This window comes from Trichogramma pretiosum, unplaced genomic scaffold (assembly GCF_000599845.2).
Source record: "Trichogramma pretiosum strain Unisexual culture from Peru unplaced genomic scaffold, Tpre_2.0 scaffold73, whole genome shotgun sequence".
Lineage (NCBI taxonomy): Eukaryota > Metazoa > Arthropoda > Insecta > Hymenoptera > Trichogrammatidae > Trichogramma > Trichogramma pretiosum.
In genome coordinates this window covers 537,551-558,531 of record NW_019641624.1, presented here as the reverse complement: position 1 = coordinate 558,531, position 20,981 = coordinate 537,551, and the positions used below count along the sequence as shown (strand labels likewise).

General features: G+C 54.3%; 1 protein-coding gene across 1 annotated transcript; it reads right to left on the bottom strand.

Annotated features, from left to right (window-relative positions):
* Positions 1-2,388: 2,388 nt before the first annotated feature.
* On the bottom strand, positions 2,389-20,572 carry LOC106655573 (E3 ubiquitin-protein ligase HERC2). Its single transcript, XM_023459034.1, has 21 exons — positions 19,979-20,572; positions 19,422-19,678; positions 19,143-19,340; positions 18,855-19,065; positions 18,514-18,771; positions 15,831-18,438; positions 15,442-15,741; positions 12,103-15,357; positions 11,606-12,017; positions 9,668-11,518; positions 8,159-9,583; positions 7,744-8,081; positions 6,757-7,660; positions 6,223-6,675; positions 5,812-6,135; positions 5,416-5,725; positions 4,633-5,351; positions 4,094-4,532; positions 3,792-4,015; positions 3,561-3,715; positions 2,389-3,479 (listed from the first exon to the last, which is right to left on the bottom strand). The coding sequence occupies exons 2-21, from the start codon at positions 19,612-19,614 to the stop codon at positions 3,246-3,248; spliced, it is 14,811 nt and encodes a 4,936-aa protein (XP_023314802.1). The 5' UTR covers positions 19,615-19,678; positions 19,979-20,572; the 3' UTR covers positions 2,389-3,245.
* Between the last annotated feature and the right edge of the window lie 409 nt (positions 20,573-20,981).

The following is a 20,981-nucleotide window of genomic DNA, read 5'->3' as shown; positions in this document are numbered from 1 at the left end:
GAGAACCATTATATCTTTCAAACGGAGAAAAATATCGAGATGAGGTTGAGATTAATTCATTAAATTTTTCTATTTTTGCTCCGTAATTTTATGATAAGACTGAAATAGTCATCAATTGGAATAAAGAGCACACGTTTTATAGAAAAACTGCTTTTTCTATATTCTCGTTTAGATTGAGATTTTTTTGAAGGATATGTGTGCCAAAAGAAGCGTCAAACAATTTTTTAAGAGTTAATTAATAAAAAAAAAAAAAAAAAAGAAATTTGTAACTTCTGTAAATTTTATCAAATTTTATTGAATTTGGTTGAAGAAGTACTATAAACATTTATATACATTTATAAACTTTTATAAACTTTTATAAACTTTTCATAACTTCTATGAACTTTTATTAACTTTTATTAGAGTCTCAAATCTGAATGTTTATATAAATTAATAAAAGCTAATAGTAGCTTATGAAAGTTTTTGATAGTTAATAACCTTTCATAGCAAAAGATAATAAATTTTTCTTTCAGGGAACTCTCGAGACTTACTTAACGGCATCGTTATTTTGGTAACTTTATTCGCTCACAGTCGCGTCGGCTTTTATATGAAACAGGAGACGACGGATTTTTTGCTCAACCAGAGCAACAGATTGAGAGGGACGATGGCAGATAATTGGTTCGATGAGAACGTGCGGGATGAGATTCCCAATAATGTTCTTGATAAAATGAGGAGGGATGTTTCGAAAATCGAGAACATTATGTTAACCGACGACGTCTCGCTCTATCAGATTTGTCAGATGAATTACGGCAAGGGCTACTCGATTTTGAAAAATACGAATATACGTCAACTACCGCCGATGGACGATCTTTTGTGTACGTGGTTGAACATCGCGGCGAAAAGGCACTTGGCGAACCTCTTCATAAGACCGCAGTTGGAACTGTTCGCAGCGGATCTCTTTATGTCTGATTATTGCGCATTGAATCTACCTTATGTCCCTTGTCGCCTCGTTGCCGAAAAAATGAGTTACGAAGACCTACTGGATTTGTACAAGTGGACAGACGAAAAAATTTATCCCCGTCAAAAGGATTCATGGCAGACGTTTCTACTCAAATTTTTCAGATTACTCTATAAAAGTATAATGGATTACCTACCAAGGACTTGGCTCCCCAAAAAATTTATATCTGAATAATATCTATAAAAAATTTGACGAAAAATTTTTTTAAAAAAATTATGACTTTTACTTGCAAAAAAAAGTACAGGGCTTTCTTATAGAAGAAGCAAATTTTTTTGACCAATGAGTAACTTTTTGTCCGTGACATTTTGTACAAATAAATAATTTTTAAAGCCTTGAAATAAACGAATTTTAACTTTTAATAATGCAATAAAACAATGTGAAATTGTCAATATTTTATGAGTTATGCCCGTTCCAGATCGATTTTCAACCTCGATACTAGTAATCAACAGGAAAATTTTCATCAGAAGTACCTTTTTCGATTGCATTTGAAAAGATTATCAAGTGTCGAGTTATGCATAGCACATTACTGCCTTAGACCGCGAAAAAACAGAAAAGTCCCAGGGTACATGTAATTAGTGGCCAAACCGAAGCCAATGCTAATAAACAAGTGCTCGGAGGCTTTCTTTTTTCGAGATGGACGGTAAATTATTCTTCACACCAAATGATTAAAAAAAGTTACTTTCGGGCCACTGGTACCGAAATTCTCAAATTATGCATGATATCCAATAAAAAAAATTCAAGTCGTCATTGTTAAGTATAGACGGACGAATTAAAAATGTACATAGATCATTGAGAAACAAATCAAAACTATGGGAAATATAAATTTCGAGTCACTGGTATGAAAAATCATGTACAAACCTTCACTGCGAAAAAAGAAAAGAAGAAACCCGGTGTACTTCGCCGAAATTTTCTTTTTTTTTGCAGTCTTGGGCATAGTGAGTAATATAATATTACCGACTTCGACCGCTCATAAAATTAATCGCAATGAACGAACGAAAGCGAGAATTGATTTAATTCTGCCTCTTCCTCGTCGTGTGTTACAGTGAGCGTCGTTTAAATCAGTAACGATTAAAAATAATCAATTCAACGTAGGAGCAATAATAAAAATAGTAGTCTGCAATATGCTAAGTAATAGCAATTTTTTCCGTCAACTTTATCCCTTGATCAGGGATTGGAAGGACCAACGGCTTCCAGATATCGATGGACGATGGTGATGGACACTGGGTTGACGCGCTTTCGGCTGCCAATCGGGCGCAGTGAAATAATCATCGATGAATCATTTACGAACGACGATTTATATCATTTATTTTTTTGGCAACTTGGGAGATTTAGCCTCGATTAGTAACATTTTGAATTCAATGATAAAACCAACGAATTAATTACAATGACGATTTATTTTCAGTAAATTTATTTATTTATTTATAACATTTATCTTTGATTTGTGAATTGACGATGTAAACAAAGTTTTTACAAACTAAATAGAAAATACAATACAGATCTGAATGATTAAAGATAATAAAAACATTTCAAAAGTAAAAAAGTAGAGCACTAGTGCATCATTATCATCATCATATGAAAGATCAAACTGAACAATATTTTGGTTTGGTGTAAATGTCATTTATTACAAGACATTACTCAGACATAATTCTTATTTTCTCAGATTCCCATTCACACAGCCATTCGTAATTAATATAATATTCAATGTAATCCATATAAATTTCACAAAGCTCATGAAATATCGAAGCTCGTTAACCCAACATTCTCAATGATTAACCGAACGTAATTCTTAAATAATATGTTAATAGCGCTTAGAGGAATAGAAGTTATCGTACAAAATAGTAATTAATATTTGTATGTAGCTCTTTTTAAAAGAATATATATCACAAAGCGGCTTACGAAAGATCGACAAATGACGCTTCCAAGCCTCGTGTTAGACGCATTTTAGTTTATGCGTCGCACAAAATAACGTTTCTTTCGTCTCTGATAATCTGATAATCACAAATCGCACGAATTATCGGATTAAAATAATTGCCATTCTCTTTCTTTTCTTTTTTATACGCACAAATCGCTACGTATTTCTCCATCATTTGTGCTACGTTATGAGTCTATTCGTAAAGTAGTTAGTCTAGTCGGTATTTTTCTATTTTTTGGTAAGTTTTTCTTTTTTAGAATTTCGTGTCTCGATTTTGCTTCTATTAATTTAAATCCACGCGAAATTCCATCACCTTTGTCGCCTGGATTGATTAAACTACAGCGACGTGTGCTCCTCGCTCATGAGGCTCTCTGTGTCGTCGATTTCCGAGGTCGCCTCTGCCTGAACTCGCGCGTAATCGTCGTTGTCGATGCTTTTGCAGAAATGTATGGCATATTTCAGTTTTTTTCGCAGTATGCTCTTGCAGGAGTAGCGTGGTAATTTCAGCAAGAAGAAGCACGTGTAGCTCTCGGGTAAAAATGCGTCGGCTGGATTGTACTTGTCCATTACCTGTTTTTGGAAGACAGAGTTTTATGAGCTACAGCGTTTCGATGGTTTTAAAAAATCGGAGGAATATCAGTTAATGATTACCTGGAGGACAAAATCTCGACCGCGAAAATCGTTGATGGTTCGAGGCAAACGCGTTCGGCCCCAAACGAATCTTAAAAATAACGATCGCTCCTGATTGGTGAACTCTTCCATCACTTCCCAGAACCATTGAACTATCGGAGACGTTGGTTCAATGCCTGCAACATAAAGAAGTCAGAATTGGACCAATACTTAATGACAAGCAACAATAATGAATAATTTTTGAACACAAACTTTTGTAAGTAGCAACGGACTTCAGCATCTCAATCGGTATGTCAGGACTGCCGCACACCATCGTCTCGAGCTCGCTACCACTGAACAAGGTGAGCAGCGGAACGGGAATGACTTTGGACATGCCGTCGCGCACCGCAGCTACCTGTGCGTCGAACTCGTGAAGACGATAATTCAAAGCCAGCCTGACGTATTCGTTTCTATTTTCCGGTGTTATTTTTCGGTATCTGTTTAACAAAATGAGAAATTGATTTTTAAAATTTTGAAGTTCAACCCGTACGCATAAGTAATGGAATGAAAATTACTTGGTGGATAAGGGAACGTCGTATCCAGCGGCCGAGGGTGTCGAGAAATGCATCTCCAAATTTTGGAAGTTTTTCTCCTGCGGATCCATGTCCCTGATGTACAACAGCCCCGGAACGTAAACTCGATCGACCTCCGTCAGATCGGCGGGAGTCAGCTGCACACCCGCCAATTGCTTCCACACGGGCTCGGCCAGATTCAGACTCAACGGGCTGCCCGTGCGTATGGCCACGCCCATCAGTATGCCGAGGAACTGGAACATCTGCATGTGCAGCGGCGACTTCGCCGCGGGATTGAGAATGAAGCAGTCGCGATTCGTGCCGTTGTCGTCGCGGCCGTTCGGAGTCGCTATCAACAGAGGCAACGAGCCGTTTTGCAGCTCGTCGCACATCTCGGCTATGCTCTCGCTGTAGCCACCGCCGCAATCGTCCACGCTCTCACCTGCGGACACGCGAGTTTATGCATTCGTTTTCAATTCGACGTTTCAGCTAATTTCTACTGATATAATCTAAATCTTTTTTAAATCTTTGATTGATCTTACCAACAAATTTGACTTTCCACACTCGATGTGGCAGGAAGAGAACTTCTGGAGTGAGTAGCGACATTTTCGCGACCATCTGTCCGAATACAGATTTCATTCCATCCGGGCCAGCGTAACCGCCCTTTCCTCGACTCTTCTTAACTTGCAATCTACTGAGTTCGATGATCGGTCCGTGCTGTCTGTCTCTGACCATGGTCGACTGTACGACTTTTCTGAACGTCGCCTCTTTGATACTGTAAACCAGCATGGGCGCCAGTTTGTGCAGAGCCAGCTGGCCCGTCGTCGGGAACATGGCCAGCGTGGGACACAGCAGCTCCGCGAAGTGATGCAGCAGTATGAGCCTGTTGTAGAGCGCGGAAAACGGAAGATCCTTCACGGCGTCGTACTCCATGGGCGCGGACGCGGGCAGGCTGTGGGGCGCCTTGGTCGTGCTCCAGGCCAGCGTGTGAGCGCTGCCGCACGACACCCTCGTGGTGTTCTTGCCCTGGAGCGCGAGCACGAGCCTGGGACTCTGCTGGGCCCTCGTCGTGCCGTCGCCCAGTTGGCCCTCGTCGTTGTCGCCCCAGGTGTAGACCTCGCCCTGGTCGGAGCACGCCACGCAGTGCAACGAGCCCGTGGCGATCGACACGATTTTCAGTCCCTGCAGGGCGTTGACCTTTCTCGGGCGGCGCACGTGATCGTCGGTGCCGTGGCCCAAGCGGTAATAATCGCCTTTGCCCCTGCGGAAGAGAATCGATATCGGTCGTGATCAAAGCTATACGAATTCAAACGAAATCTTCTTACCAGGTGTAGACGGCTCCGGATCGCGTGAGCGCCACGGAAAATTGGCTGCCGCACTCGACCTTGACCACGCCCAATCCGGCGAGCGATTCGATCTTCATGGGCACTTTGCAGCCGTCGCTGCCGCCGCGGCCGAGTTTGCCGTAGTCGCCGTCGCCCCAGCTCCAGACGTTGTCGTCGTCGGTCACGCAGAGGGTTTGCGCGTCGCCGCTGCCGCAGGCCACGTCGATGACCTTGTAGCCTTGCAGAGCGGTGACGATCGTGGGCTTCACCTGATCGTCGCTGTCCCCGTGACCCAGTCGCCCGTAACGACCTGCGAGTGTCCCCCAAGCCCCAAGCCGCGTTAAAAATCACAAGATCCATCTCGGGGGCTCGTTACAATAACAAAAAAACACGTACCTTTGCCCCAAGTGAAAAGCCAGCCGGCGCTGGATATGGCGGCGCTGTGATGCCCACCACAGGCTATGTCGACGATCTCGGTGCCGAGCAGCGACTCGATGAGCTTGGGCCGATCGTACGTGAGTCGGTTGCCGTGGCCGAGCTTGCCGTCCTCGCCCTCGCCCCAGGAATAAACGTGGCCCTCGCTGCTCAGAGCGAGGCAGTGCTTGCCGCCGGAGTTCACCGCGACCTTCTTGATGTAGACGTGCTGAATCGACTCGAGTAGAGTGGGCACCATCGCGGATTCGACACCGCCGATACCGAGTCTACCTAGTGCTCCGTAACCTGGGTGGGGCAAAAAAATTCGCGCGAATTAAGGCAAGTTTTCCCCAAAGCCGTATCGCGAATAAAAGTATATATGCACACACTCACCAGTGGCATAGACTTTGCCATCGGCCGTCACGGCGAACAGGGTCTGCTCGCCGCCGGCCAACTGGACGGGCCTCAGCGCCGACAGGCTATCGCAGGGCAGGGGCAATTTGACCTTGGCACCCTCCAGACCGCCCAGCTGGCCTCGGTGGTTGTGACCCCAGCCGTAGATGGCGCCGCAGCCGTCCCAGGACAGGGTCCAATCGTCGGGTCGTCGCGTGAACCACTGCAGAAGGGTCTCGTCGTGCTCCTGCTTGAAGAGCGCGTGATTCTCGTGCTCTCTGACCACGTTCTCCACGTCGTCCGAGACCATTTCGCTGATGCGCTTCGACACCTCGACGCAGAAGGCCGCCGGCAGGGGTGTTCGATTGATGAGGGAGTTGGCGACTCGCGCGGACAGGCAGTAACGTCGGAACCACGACCACTTGTGGATCTCGGCGCAGTACGGCATCGTGTCTGCGTTGGGTCAAAACGCCATATGCATATCGGATTATTCATGCGATTTCGCATCGACAGCGAAAATGATCGTATATTTACCTAATTCCAGATCGCAAGCGAGCGAGACGAGTGTTTTGAAGAAATCGCTGTGCATGAGCTGCTTGCCGCCCCTCACGGCTGGATCCTCGTATTCGTACTGCCTCAGCAGAATCTGCGGCAACGAACCCAGCAAACTGGTGAGCGTCACTTGCGGCTTCACGGAGTGACACTGGACGATCAGCTGGAGCTTCTTCAGGGCCCAGACGCGCTGGCGGGCGCTCAGATTGTTCAGCTGGCTGCACTGGGACAGAGCGCTGGCCAGTCTCTGCACTATTCCCCGATCGAGGCTCAGCATCATGGGCAGATTGTTGTCCAGCAGGCACTCGGCCAGGGCGATCGACGTGGACGAGAGCACGGCGCGGTCGGAGCCCGACTCCTGGGGACTGAGATTGCCGTAGGTCGAGTAGACGGTGAAGCGCCAGCCCCAGCCGTTCACCGAGCCGTCGGCGGTGAAGCGCCAGCGCAGCTCGTCGCCCTCGACGCGAACGTCCGTCGACCACTCGTTCCAGTCGCGGCCCGAGCGCACCGCCACCACCTGATTGTTGCCGTCCATGATCGTGAGCGGATCGTGCTTGCGCTCGGTCGAGCACTGCCGATCGAACTCGACTCGCAGCGCCTCGGCGCCCGGTATCTTCACGTAGCCCTGCAGCGTCGTGTCGTCGATGTACGGATGTGGCGTCTCCTGGACGATCGCCTGGGGGCCCTTGTTCGAGCAGTTGGAGTTGGCCACCGTGTCCTCGAGCTCGGTGACGCACAGCTCGAGCAGCGTGTTGCCGATGGACGCGTTCGACTTGCCCAGTGCCATCAGTACCGACGAGATGGTTTCTCGGGCTCCGTCGCAGACGCGATTCGCCACGGCCAACTTCAGCAGATCCATCAGCATGCGCGCGTCCTCCTCGGTTAACTGCCGAAAAGAACATAAAAGTCATTGACGATCGCCCCGATCGACCGATGTCGCGAATTCGTAACAATGCCGCAATGTTTTACCTGAGATGTGAACTCGTCGAGATCGTGATCGGAATTCGTGGAGCCCTCGCCGACCACCTGCGCGTTCGACGTAAAGGTGGCGGCTATGACGCTCATCGCGCTGCTCGTGGACATCCTCGAGGCTCGCGACGATATGCTCGCCGATCTCGAGTTGGAGTTCGGAAAGCTCGACGTTATGGGAAATTCGTTGTCGCTCTCGGGTGTAGCTTGGGGACTCGTCACGGCCGCAGCCTCGGATACGTTGGCCAAGGACTCTCCGCCGCCCTGGGCTATCTCGCTGATGACGTCGTTGCTCATCCATCGCGACGAGGCTTGCTCCATGCTCGAGCTCAATTTATCTGAAATTGAGAAAGAGAGAGAGAAAGATTATTCGTTTTTTCCACATTTTTGTACGAAAAAGAGCATTCAAAATTACCATCGGCGGTTGGTCTCATCGGCGAAGATCTGTTGCTACTGCCGTTGCTGCAACTGTGCGTTATGTGGCTCTGCAGAGCGGTGACGACTGCCGTACGAGCTTGCATGATTTGCAGCGCGTTGAGCACATGCTGCAGAGCTTGCTGCTTGGCCACGTTGCTCTCCAGCGACAGTATTATGTGCGCCAACGAAGTTCTGCTCGCGGCTTTACCGTTGGCGGAGTGACCCGCGCTCGCGCCCGTACCGCTCGTCGTCGTCATCGTGGCGGTCGCGGTCGCGCTAGCCCCAACGCCAGCACCGCTGCTGGTGACGGTGCTGCTGCTGCTGCTGTTGCTGCTGCTGCCGGCCTCGCTGCTCTGGGCGAAATGAAGCAGAGCCTGGCCCAATGGATCTTTGGCCGTGGGAAATTCCACGGGCTCCTGATTGCCGAGGCTGGGCTGGTCCGTGAGCACCCAGGCGATGCTGTGGCTCGAGCCGCAAGCCACCCGATTGACTTTGGCGTCCTCGAGATTGTGCACGAGCGAGGGCTTGCGATTGACGGTGGTGGTGCCGTTGCCCTGCTGGCCGTGATCGTTGTCGCCCCAGGCGTAGACCTCGCCGTCCGACGTCACGGCGAGGCAGTGGAGCGCGCCCACGGCCACGTGCACGACCTTCTTGCCGCGCAGGCCCTCGACGATGAGCGGCCGGCGCACGTGCTGGTCGTTGCCGTGGCCGAGCCGAAAGTAGTCGCCCTTGCCCCAGGTCCAGACCTCGCCGTACTTGGTGAGGGCCAGCGAGAACTGGGCGCCGCACTCGATCTGCGTGACGCCGATGCCGTTGAGCCGGTCGACCTGCTTGGGCGTGTAGCAGCCGTCGCTGCCGCCGCGGCCGAGCTTGCCGAAGTCGCCGTCGCCCCAGGAGAAGACGGCGCCGTCGCCCGTCAGCGCCATGGTCTGGGCGTCGCGACTGCCGCAGGCCACCTGCACGATGTTCTGGCCGACGAGGGCCTCGACGAGCTTGGGCTTCAGGTGGGTCGTGGTGTCGCCGTGGCCGAGCCGGCCGTACTCGCCCAGGCCCCAGGTGTAGAGCTCGCCGTTGCTGGTGATGGCCGCGGAGTGTCCGCTGCCGCAGGCGATGTCGCGCACGCGCTTCGACTTGAGCGCCTCGATCAGGCGCGGCTTGTCGATCGACGTCTTGTTGCCGTGGCCAAGCTTGCCGTCCTCGCCCTCGCCCCACGAGAACACCTTGCCGTCCTGCGTCAGAGCGAGCGCGTGCTTGCCGCCCGAGTGCACCGCCACCTTCTTGATGACGTACTGGCTAAGGAACGGTATGGGCTTGGGCTCGTTGACGTTGTTGTTGTCGCCGAGGCCGAGTCGGCCGTTCGTGCCTTCGCCGCAAGCGTAGAGCTTGCCCTCCTGACTCACCACGAAGAGAGTTTTACTGCCACCTGTGCGCGTAAAAAAGGACAAAAATTATTGTTTCACGCGGTCGTGAAGCGACGATGTTGTTATTTCGTTTTCGTTAGACTCACCGGCGATGTGTATGGGCTTGAGCTTGGACAGGACCTCGCTGTAAACGGGAAATTTGATCTTGCTGCCTTTCAGTCCGCCCAGTTGATCCTTGTCGTTGAGGCCCCAGACGAAGACGGCCGCCATCTGCTGGTCGCTCGCTCGCGGCGTCGATATCTGCTCCTGCACGACCTCCCAGTCGCTGGCCAGAAACGATATCGACGTGGCCAGCTGATTGTCGCTGGGCTTCTTGTAGCCGACGATCTTCAGTCCGTGTATGCGGCAGTCGATGCCCTCGTTGCGGCACTGCTTGATCTTGATCTCGATGCAGGCGTGATAGAACTGCAGATCCTGGAGCAGCAGTATGGTCGAGGCCTGCTCCTCGACGTTGACGCTCGACAGCCGGCACATGGAGTCGAAGGTGCGGCCCACGTTGATGTCGATGAGCGCGGGCATGTAATTGCTGTCCTTGGGATTGACGCTGAGCTTGAGCGTGTGTATGTGTATGCCCGGATGCATCTCCAGGCGTATCCAGTGCGAGCCCTTGGGGCCGCAGCTCTGCCAGTAGGTGCCCATGCCGTCGACGAGATGGGTGGCGGAGCGCTCGTTCGTCGACACGGACAGCGTGCGTATGCACTTGGACCAGTCGTAGATGAGGGACGGCTCGAGCAGGTCCTGGCGATGATAGCGGCCCGGCTTGCCCGCGTAGACGGCCGCCGAGCCCGGCTCCGGGATGCGATTGAAGCCGTGGCGATGGGCGCGCTTCGTGTAGAAGCAGTTCTCGCAGAGATTGTAATTGTCGCAGGGCTTGCACTTGAAGCGCGGCCCCGAGATGGGCGAGACGCCGCACGAGTTGCACGAGACCGAGTGATGGCAGGACGGCACGCGCTCCATCTCGCTGGCGCAGCCCGTCCAGTTCACCTGCTGCGGAAAGTCGCAGAGCACGTCCTTGTCGTTGTTCATGATCGAGGTGATGACGCCGACGCTCTGATGATTGACCGAGCCCCACTTGTACTTGGGCACGGCGACGGAGCGCTTGACGCGCACCTTGTCGCCGACCTTGAGCGCGGGTGGCAGCGGCAGCGACGGCGGATTGCCCAGCAGCTCGATGTGTATGAATCTGACCCAGTAGGTGCCGCCCTTGTGCTGCCAGGCCACCTGCACGTTCAGATCGTGCAGGCCCTCCACGTCTATCTTCACGGCCTGGCCGACGTCGCCGTACTCGACCTCCTCGTAGGTCTTGCAGCATCTCACCAGCATGCCCTCCTTGATGTTGACCTTCACGTAGTTGGCGTACTCGTCCAGCGACAAGAAATCCGATCTCTTCATGTAGGACGGCTGGGACGACGAGCTTCCGCTCGGGCCGGGCGCGGAGCTGGCGCCGCCTGCTCCTCCACCCGTGCCGCTGCTACCGCTGCAAGCACCACCACCAGCGCCACCACTGGCCTCGGGCAGCATCATCGCGTCGTCCTCGTTATCCTCGCTGATGGAATTGTCGGAATCGCGCGCGTCCTCGACGCTGGTCGAGCTGTCGTCGTCGCTCAGATTGATGTCGGCGTTCTCGAGCAGCCAGGCCACCACCGTCTCGGGCTTCAGGCTGCCGACGCCGCTGCCGGTGACCACGTCGACGGCGCTCAGCTGCTTGATGGCAAACTCGACGGTGCGCCGATCGAAGCCCATCTCCGTCACCTGGCTGAGCAGATGCGCGCTGGCCGTCGTCACGATGGACTTGTTGCTGCCGCTGCTGCTCTCGGCGGCGGCGGCGGCGCGGCCTCGAGGCGTGCGAATCGGCCGACGATGATGCTGCTGGACCGCGCTCGGGAACGGGGCCGACGCCTCCGAGCACGGAGTCACGGGCTCGGATCCGTCGATACCTGCGATGAAAATCGAAATTAAAATTAGTTACGAGCGCGAGCTTTACGGAGTCGATGATCTAAATGATAAAAAAAAGATCTCTTCACCCGAACAGTGAATGGGCGAGTGTCTCAGCTCCGAGGCGAGATACTGGCTGACCACCAGAGCCGCGGTCTCCAGCTCCTCCAGCTTGAATATCGGCTTGAGCGGCTGCGGCTTGATGGCGCGGGCGAGCAGCTCCTGCAGCAGGCTGCGACGATCCTTGTCGTTGTCCGTGGTCAGGCACTTGAGCACGCTGCGCAGCTTGGTCTGCGACTCGATCAGGCTCTTGCTGGCGTTCAGGGCGGCGAGCTGCTGCTGCTGGGCGCGCAGAATTGAGGCGTTGACGAAACCCGCGATCACGGGCATGCCACCGGGCCGCTTGTCGGTCGCGTTCTGCCCGAGCAGCAGAGCCGCCCACGTGTCGAGGGCCGCCGGCGCCAGCAAGCTCGGGTCCAGGTGAAACTTGTCGATCTTCATCTGGAACATCGACGAGGGATCGATTGAACGAAACGAACGCGATCTCGATTATAAAAACAGTACGACGTTACGAATTTCTTCTTACCTTGAACTCGGAGAAGTTGACTTTTTTGCGAGCTTTGCAATCGTGCAGCTGCACGCTGAGCTTGCAGTGCCGAGTGAATTTGCAAATGGTGCCTTGGCAGCCGTCCACCTCGACCGTGGCTCCGATTCTCGGCCGACTGTCGAGGCCACCGACGACTATGAGCGCCGCCATCGTGGACTGCTGCACGCTCGCGATGTTCTCCTTGCCGTTCTCGTTGAGCTGCGTGTTGAAGTTGGCCGGGTCCTTGAGCAGATCCGCGGCCATACGCAGCTTCGGCAGCAGATACCGATTGATGACGCAGTTCCAGTTGGGCAGCGCGTGCAGATTGCGCAGCAGGCCGATCAGCTCCTCGGCGAGGGTCGAGCCGTGCGACGCGGTGAGCGAGACGCGACACTTGTTCGAGTGCAGCTCGTTGCCGGACTCGCAGAGATAGGCGATGCGGCCGAGCAGACAGAAGACCTTGTCCAGCAGGGCCTGGGACTCGTTGAGCGGCCAGTGGGGCAGCACGTTGCCGAGCAGCCGCACTGCCATTATCTGCTTGGTCAAGCGGGCGAAGCCCTCGGACGAGTCCTCGACCACGCTCAGCAGAAAGTTGATCCAGCAGGGGGTGCAGAGGGCGCGACAGAGCGCCTCGGAGCTCGATATGACGCGTATCAGGCCGAACGTGGCCCAGGTCTCCTCGTGCTCCTTGGCCAGCTGCGTCTGCAGGCTCGAGTCGGACTTGTTGGCGTTGACGAGGACGCCACGCAGCACCGACGAGAGTATCCTGACGGCCGACGGCTGGATGTGCTCGGCCTCGATGGCCGACGACAGCATGATGACGCGCAGCAGCGTGACGCACGAATTTTTCAGATACGTCGTCGGATGCACCTCGCGATTCGTCGCCATCGTCGTCGTCGTCGTTGTCGTCGTCGTTGTCTGCTGCTGCTGCTGCTCGTGTCCTAATTGATGATTGGCCGCGGAGACGCCGTTGGCGGTCAAAGCCGCGGCGGCGCTCTGGGTGTCGCTCGGCGACGCCATGTCGCTGTCCGAGTCGCTCTCGAGCGGGGCCGGCGGCTCGGCGAGCTTCAGATCGTACTTGCCCTCCTTGCCCATGCGATAGGAGTTGGTGGAGCCGTTGTCCCACTTGACGCGTATCCAGCCGTCCTCGCCGAGCTCGTTGATCACGGTGCCCTCGCCGGGCGGCGGTCCGTCTTGCTCGCCCCACTTCCAGTCGACGCCTCGCACGACCTTCGTGCCGATCTTCATGAGGGCCGCGAGCTCCATGCCGCTCACCGTGACCGAGGGCGGTCGACACTTGTGCACGGCGTCCTCGTAGATGGCCGGCACGCGGCTGCCGCTGCCGCCGCTGTCCTTGCATCGACTGTCGCGTCTCTTCTCGTGATGATGATGGCCGATCTTGGTCGGGCCGATTTGACGCATGAGCGTCAGTACGCTCGACAGGAGTCCCGAGTTGATGAGCAGGCCGATCTCGTTGGCACCCTGGCGCGTCGTGAGCATGCCGAAGATCGTCAGCAAGAATCGGGCCCTCGGCAGCTTTCTCAGCCAGGTGTAGGTGCCCTGATTCAGGCTGCTCTTGCCGCTGGCCTTGCTGGACTTGCTCGGCAGCTCGGTCTGTATGACGTAGGCGCGCAGAGTCTTGATGGCCCACAGGGTCACCTTGGCCTCGTCGAGGATCACCTTGAGCCGCAGGTAGGGCGTCACCGACTGTATGTCGTCGAGGCAGTGCGAGACGCTCTTGTTGTTCAGGTGTCGCGGCTCGTGGTGCACCAGACCGAGCCAGCCGTTCAGCAGCGAGTACTTGACCGAGGTGATCAGGTAATCCTTCTCCAGCAGCTCCTGTATCATCTGCAGGCCCTGCTCGCGCATCTTCACCCGCTGGATTTGACAGTACATGGCGCGTCGCAGCGACTCGACGTCGCCGCCGCTCTCCTCGGCCAGCACGAACTCCATGATGCTCGTCAGCAGGCTGTAGGGCGTCTGCAGCAGGGGCTTGCGCCTCAGCTTGTCGGTGAGCTGGCGCAGCACGTTGGTCATGCAGGTCGTTAAGACGCTGCTGTTGCTGCCGCCGCCGCCGACGCCGACGCCGCCGCTGCTGGCCTCCTCGTTGACGTCGTTGAGTTTGGTCGAGGTCGCGCAGCCGGTTCCGCCGACGCCGATGCTCTCCGCGTCGTCGGATTTCTCGTCCTCCAAGTCGTCGATGTTCTTGCTACCGCTGCCACTGCCAGTGACGACGCCGCCGACAACACCGCTGTTCTTGGCTTTGGCATTCTGTATGGACGCGTTGACGATGTCCTCGGGTTTGCTCGGCGAGTCGGCCAGTTTCAAATCGGCCATCACGCGCTGCACCGCGGCCTTGAATCGCGGCACCGTGTACAGCACCTTCAGATCCTTGAGGCCCTTGATCTCGTAGCTCGTGGCCGATCTGACCTCGTAGAGCAGAAAGCGGCACTTCTCCTGCACGGGCGTGCAGACCTCCTTGTAGCTGCGATTCTGCTGCTGCCTCGTTCTGATGAGGTCCCACTTGGCCTGGTACACGGCCTTGACCACGTCCACCAGGGGCTTGGTCAGTTTGGCGTTGCCGTCGCTCAGCTCCTGATCGACGAGCGCCAGTATCTGGCAGCCCAGCGCCAGATGCTTGATCAGCACGGCCAGCAGGAGGCGGCCGAGCTCCTCCACCGGATGGTCGCCGTTGAAGTTGGCGTTGCAGAGCAGATTGTTGGACTTGTAGTAGCGATCGACGACGGCGAGGAACGCCTGCACGTGGCTGTCGCACTTGTAGCTCTCGGCGAGGGCCTGCACGAAGGCGAGGGCCCGATCGTCGCCGAGCAGTAGGAGGCGCTGCGGCTCGTCCTTGGCGCCGCCGCAGCAGACCGGCACCAGGGGCGCCTCCGTGGGCGAGTTCGCGGCCGTCGAGTTGTTGCTGCGCGCCTCGCCCTTCTCCTCCTCGTACGGATTGGGCGGCTGGAGCACCTGCAGGCCACCGCTGAGGAAGCTGGACTTGAGCCAGCGGCCGACCTCCTCCTCGGCCGGCTGCAGGCTCAGGCTCTCGCGCAGCCGGCAGGCGTGCAGGCCGAGCACGAAGCTCAGGGCGCGCTCGGTGTCGAGCAGGCTCGCGCACAGGTCCGTCACCTCGATGCTGAACTGCGTGTTCTCGGGCTCGGGCTGACAGTAGAAGCCGACGAAGCACGAGTCCGTCATGCCGTGGCGCGCCTCGCGGCCGATCAAGCGATGCAGGCTCTCCGAATTGCATCCCTGGGAACAACGTAGAATGAAAAAATACATTAATAAATTTTCCAACGTTCAAAAAAAGTATTCGTGATTGAATATAATTCTTACGATGGACGTGGCGTCGTAGCCGGATATGTCTTGAACGTCGTAAACGCTGTTATTGACGACGACCCAGAAGCCGCCGTCTCGATTGTGATTGACCAGATCGGCCCAGCGTATGAGCGACGGCTCGTCCTGTATGAAAAGTTTGTTGCTGTGCTGCGGGGCTATGATACCGGGCCAGGACAGATCGTCGGCGTCGTCTTTCTCGATGGTCGGCGCCAGACGATTGAATTGATCGAGAACGTCGAGAATCGGCGACAGCACCTCCATCCAGTTCATCTTGGCGAGTAGCATCGGATAGTCGATCTGTTGGCGATTCAAAAATCGAGTTAATCATGCAATACAATTTTTTTGTTTGTCGCACACGAGTAAGTACGTCAACGAAAATACGTCACCTGCAGCAGTATGAGACTGATGACGAGCTCGGGCAAGAGCAGGCTGACTATGTCGTTCCTGAGCACCGAGGCCACCACGATGAAGTGCTTGACGCTCGCGCTGGCCAGCTGTATGGCCACGGGCAGGGTCTCGTTGACGTGCGCGCAGACCTGACAGATGAACTTGTTGAGCAGCGACTCGACGCCGAGCATCTCCTGGTCCTGCGACTCGGAATTGACGCTGCCGTTCTTCCTGATGCAGTCGACCATCTGGGCGATCAGAAGCCTCTGGAATCGCAGCAGCAGATTCAGACTCGGCGAGTTGCTGTTGATCTTGTTGTGGCGATTGTCTTGGTTTCGTTGATGGAATTGCTGACGCTGCTGCTGCTGCTGTTGCTGTTGATGCTGCTGTTGCTGCTGCAAGTTCTTGAGCTGCGACTGCGTGATGTAGGTGCCGTTACGTATCAACTGTTTGACTAGCTGCAGTAGAGATATGTTGTAGCGACCCTCGCTCTCTCGGCCCTGATTGATCATCATCACCGACATGGCGTCTTTGTTGCTGTCCGAACCGTCCGAGATCTCCGTCTTGATGGCTATCTTGAGGGCCAGCTCCAAGCCACCGTCGGCCATCAGGCTCGAGACCAGCAGGTCGGCCATGAACTGCTGACCACGGCTGTTGCTGCCGCTCGACGGCGAACCACCTCCTCCTCCTCCTCCTCCTCCCACGTCGAGGCCGCTGGTGTTGGGCAAAAAGCCCGAGAGCGTTTTGGCGCGCTCGTAGGCCGTGGGCAGCAGTATGCTCCAGCCGGTCTGCAGGACGGCCTGCGCGGCCACCTGTATCGTCGCCGTGATGCCCGACAGGCTCGCGAGCGAGACGCAGCGCTGCTTCAGCGAGTTGAGCAGCGGATAGGCGTAGCCGAGGCCCACCTGGTTCGCGTCCATATTGTGGGTGAGCATGGCGTGCAGCTGCAGCCGCAGCAGATTCAGGGCGGCCACCACGAGGCACTCCCGGTCCTGATTGGGGGGACGCGCGCCCGGCAGGCCCTCGCACGACTTAGCCAGCAGGCAGTCCAGCAGCTTGAAGCTCTCCTCGCAGACGTCGACGATGAAGGCCACCTGGGGCGCGACGAACCACGAGAACATGGACCAGGCGAAGCTCTGCGTGGGTCCACACACCAGGCCGACGAGGCCCTTGCCGCTGAGGCTCGGGCAGAGCGCGGGCTCCGAAACGATGACCGGCAGGCTCGGATCGATCTGGCAGGCGTCGTTGCGGCCCCAGCCGTAGACCAGCTGGTCCTCGGTGAGGGCGAGCACGTGCGAGCTGCCTACGGACAGGTCGCAGACCCTCTTCTTGCGCAGCGCCACCACCAGCATCGGGTAGCGCACGTACTTCTCGTCGCCGTGGCCGAGCCGATAGTTGTCGCCCTTGCCCCAGGTGAAGATGTCGCCCTCGTCCGAGAGGGCCGCGGAGAACTGATCGCCCCGGAACACCTTGACGATCTTGTAGCCCTTGAGGGTCTCGACGGCCTTGGGCAGACGCAGGCCCTCGCTGCCGCCCCGGCCGAGCTTGCTGTAGTCGCCGTCGCCCCAGGAGTACACGGTGCCGTCCTGGGTGCAGCAGAGTGTGCCCGAGTTGCCGACGCCGCAGGCGACGTGCTTCACCACCTGGCCCTCCATGTTCTTCACGAGGGCAGGCACGCTCAGGTCCTCGAAGTTGCCGTGGCCCAGTCGGCCGTAATTCGCCCGGCCCCAGGTGTAGATCTCGCCGGCGTCCGTCACCGCAGCGGAGTACGTGTTGCCGCAGGCGATCTGCACGACGTTCTTGTCGGCCAGCTCCTCGATGGTCAGCGGCTCGTCCGGGCAGAAGCCGTTGCCCTGGCCGAGTCGGCCCGCGGCGTCGTTGCCCGTGCCCCAGTAGTAGACGTAGCCGCGCGCCGACAGCGCCAGATGGTACTTGCCGTCCGGGTGCGCCGCGATCATCACTATCTCCTCGCTGAAGCCCGACACGTACTGGGGATACTGCGTCTCCGAGCCGTAGCTCATCGAGTAGACCTTGCCGTTCAGGGAGAGTATGAGCAGGGCGCGCTCGGTGCAGTACAGCTGCCTGACCCCGATGTCGGCGATGGAGTCGCAGCAGTAGGGTGGATTGCCGTTGCCGAACTGCACGCTGCCCCAGGCCAGCACCTCCTGGAAGCTCTGCGTCTTGGATCTCAGCAGATCCGGTATGGGCGGCAGCAGCGGCTGGGCCAGCCTGCTCAGGTGGCACATTATGATGACCGCCGCCTTGCGCAGCTCCACGACCTTGGTCTCGTCCTCGGGTATGCGCAGGTGTTTCAGAAAGACCTCGCACGGGCCCGGCGGCTCGTTGACGTTGAGTCGCTGCTGCTTCGACGCCTCGATCTTGCTGAGACGCAGCAGCAGCGGCACGAGCGGCGCCGTGTTGCCCGGCGGCATCACTCGATTGTCCTGCTGCTTCGGTTTCTCGCTCAGCTGCAGCAGCAGGATCACGGAGTCGAGCAGGCTCGACAGTGTGCCGCGTTGCGTGGCCAGCTCGAGGAGCAGGCACAGTGCCGTCTGCTGGTCCGCGACCGGCACCGCGCAGTAGGATATCCTACCCGATACCACATCGCTGGAATAATTTACGACCGAGTGAGAAAATGTGCTAAAACGTGAAAATGAGATATAACTAGATAGTTTAACGTACCCTGTGACAACTTGACGTAAAAATTTGGCTGATCTGTCGACTACCTCGAGCCATACTTGTGATACATTGTTCTCGTCGTACAACGTTGCTTCTGGTAACGACTGTAATGCCTCCAAAGATTCTACTAATAGTTCACTACAAAAGTCTATGTCTTCACCCGATCTCCAGGCTCTCTTCAGATATGCAAAGGAAAAGTTCAATGCAGCACGCGTACCAACTCGTGCGAGGCCTGCAGTTGCTTTTTCGCTAGGTTTCACCCTGTAATGATCAAATAGGTCAAATAAGTAAATTATATACTTGTGAAAAAATCAATGCCGTTAAAGTAAGCTATTTGAACTGACTTTTTTTGTGTTTTGACAAATGTCTTTGGTACTGTGGACAATTCTTTGATTTCTTGTGGCTCGTAACGAGACAAGGCAGTGAAATATCTGTGAGCAATAACTAGGCGCTGTCTTAATCTAATCGCTGATAGAGTACTATTTGCTACTTCGTGACATAGGTTTCTTTGTTCTTTGATTAATGCTTCGATGCATGAGGTCAGCTCAGCTGAGGCTGCAAAGATACAACATTCGTGAGTTTTGACATACAATGAAAAAATTGTCAACACTGGAGCAGACGAGTATACTTACTTGGTTGCGAGCCCCACAGCCAAGAGTCTATAGTATTTTGAGCAGGAACAGGGGTTTCATTAACATTAACAGATAGTCCCTCTTCGTCATCTAACTTTTTACACGATGCACAATTGCATCCATTTTGAGGACCGCATATGCCATCACAACAGGTACACGATAAAATTTTTAAATTACAATAATAGTGTCCAGTTTCTCCTGCAAAATAATGGAATACACTCGAGTTAGCATCGATGGTAGTCAGCAAACGATACGCATTGTGAGCAAAGCAAAACATACCCTTTCTGGCAATGACACCAGCCGCATTCATCAATCCATTGCTAAAGGCACCAACAATCTCGCCGTCTCTTATCATTTCGTTCCATAGTTCGGCCAATCCATCTCGGCACAGAAATCGTTGCAAATCAATCTTGAGCCATTTGGCATCTAGGCGAGCTCTCGGTCTGACGTTGAATTTCAGCTGATCACCCATTATTGCCTGAGAATCTCCTGTGTTTCTTTACTTCTTGTTACACCGCACAAACAGTCGAGCAGACCTGCGAATTCACGTAGACATAAATTACAATTGCCCGCGAGCTTTTAGCATCAAACATCATAACACTTTTTTTTTCAAAAGTCACATTGTAGAGAGATAAAAAAAAACAAACAAACAAAAGAGCATCAAACTGTCAAGTAGGACGTCGTCCGCAAGCTATATATTCGTACGAAATAGGAGCGGTCGACAAGGCTAGGGAAATAATAACGTATATAATAGCTGCTCCTTGTTATAATAAAACTGTCTGCAGCACACGCAGCACGCGCGCATTTATTATGATGATAAAAAGCGATAAACTCACCGTCTCGTGTTTGTTTATCCGGAGCGATCGACCTTTTTTTTTTTTCGTTATCAGCAGCAGTGATTTATCGCAATGTGTCGCTGATTCATGGGATCGACAATGGACATGGTTTTGTTTTGTTTGTGTTTTGCTTGTTTTTTTCTTGCTTCTCTCTCGGTCACTCTATCTCTCTCTCTCTTTTTTTGTCCCTTTACGTCGAAACGTTCTCTCTTCTCTATCTTGCACTCACTCTCGTTCTCCGTCTCTCTCTCTATCCTTCTCTAGGCTCGCGTTACCTATACGTACAGATAGTAACCATGCACAGTTGATGCATAGGGAGTCCGAACTCGTACGAGCACGCACACACTGTGGCGCGCGCAAATAAAAAAAACACGAATTCGATAGCCGTCAAATAGATTCCCAAACACAGTTTGCTGTGTCGGACTGGCACAGCAGCAGCACGCGCGTTCGGTATATGTGTCGTTTTTCGGTATATATGTGTGTATAATGCACCACCACTACGGCACCATGCCCACCACAAGAGTCAGCGAGAGATCCCCGTCTTCGTCGCACTCGTACGACTGTGCGCTGCTGCGACTCTCGGCCTACTATCGTCAAGCGGCGGCCGCCGCGAACTCGCACTGCGATACATTAAAAACGTTTTCTGCTAAAAGTCGCGCGAGTCTTTCACGCGCATATGTTGCGACGACCCGCACACACGCATACTACACGCCTGCGGTCTGTATGTGTGTGCGTTATTACGCTGCTGTGCGGCGCGGACTTTTCGGAGGTCTGCTTTGATCTGCCCCCGCGATGATGCGTAAGATACGTGTCCTGCAACGTTCGTTTCTTGGAATCGAGGCGGCGGATTCGTACTCGTAATTCTACGTAGTAACGTAAACTAATTGATTCAAATTTTAGAACTCGAACGACAAAAAGCTTTGAGGTATTAACTCGTTCACAAGAGCTAAAGTAGCAAATGAATCAGCCCGCGATTCCACTTGCGTTGACAAAGGTCATTAGA

Bases quoted from the DNA above. Each gene is read 5' to 3' on its own strand.
- LOC106655573 (XM_023459034.1), bottom strand. From the start codon at position 19,614: ATGGGTGATCAGCTGAAATTCAACGTCAGACCGAGAGCTCGCCTAGAT. The intron at 15,358-15,441 runs GTAAGAATTATA...CGTTGTTCCCAG, and splicing joins GCTACGACGCCACGTCCATC to GGATGCAATTCGGAGAGCCT. The intron at 3,480-3,560 runs GTAATCATTAAC...TTCCAAAAACAG, and splicing joins GTCGAGATTTTGTCCTCCAG to GTAATGGACAAGTACAATCC.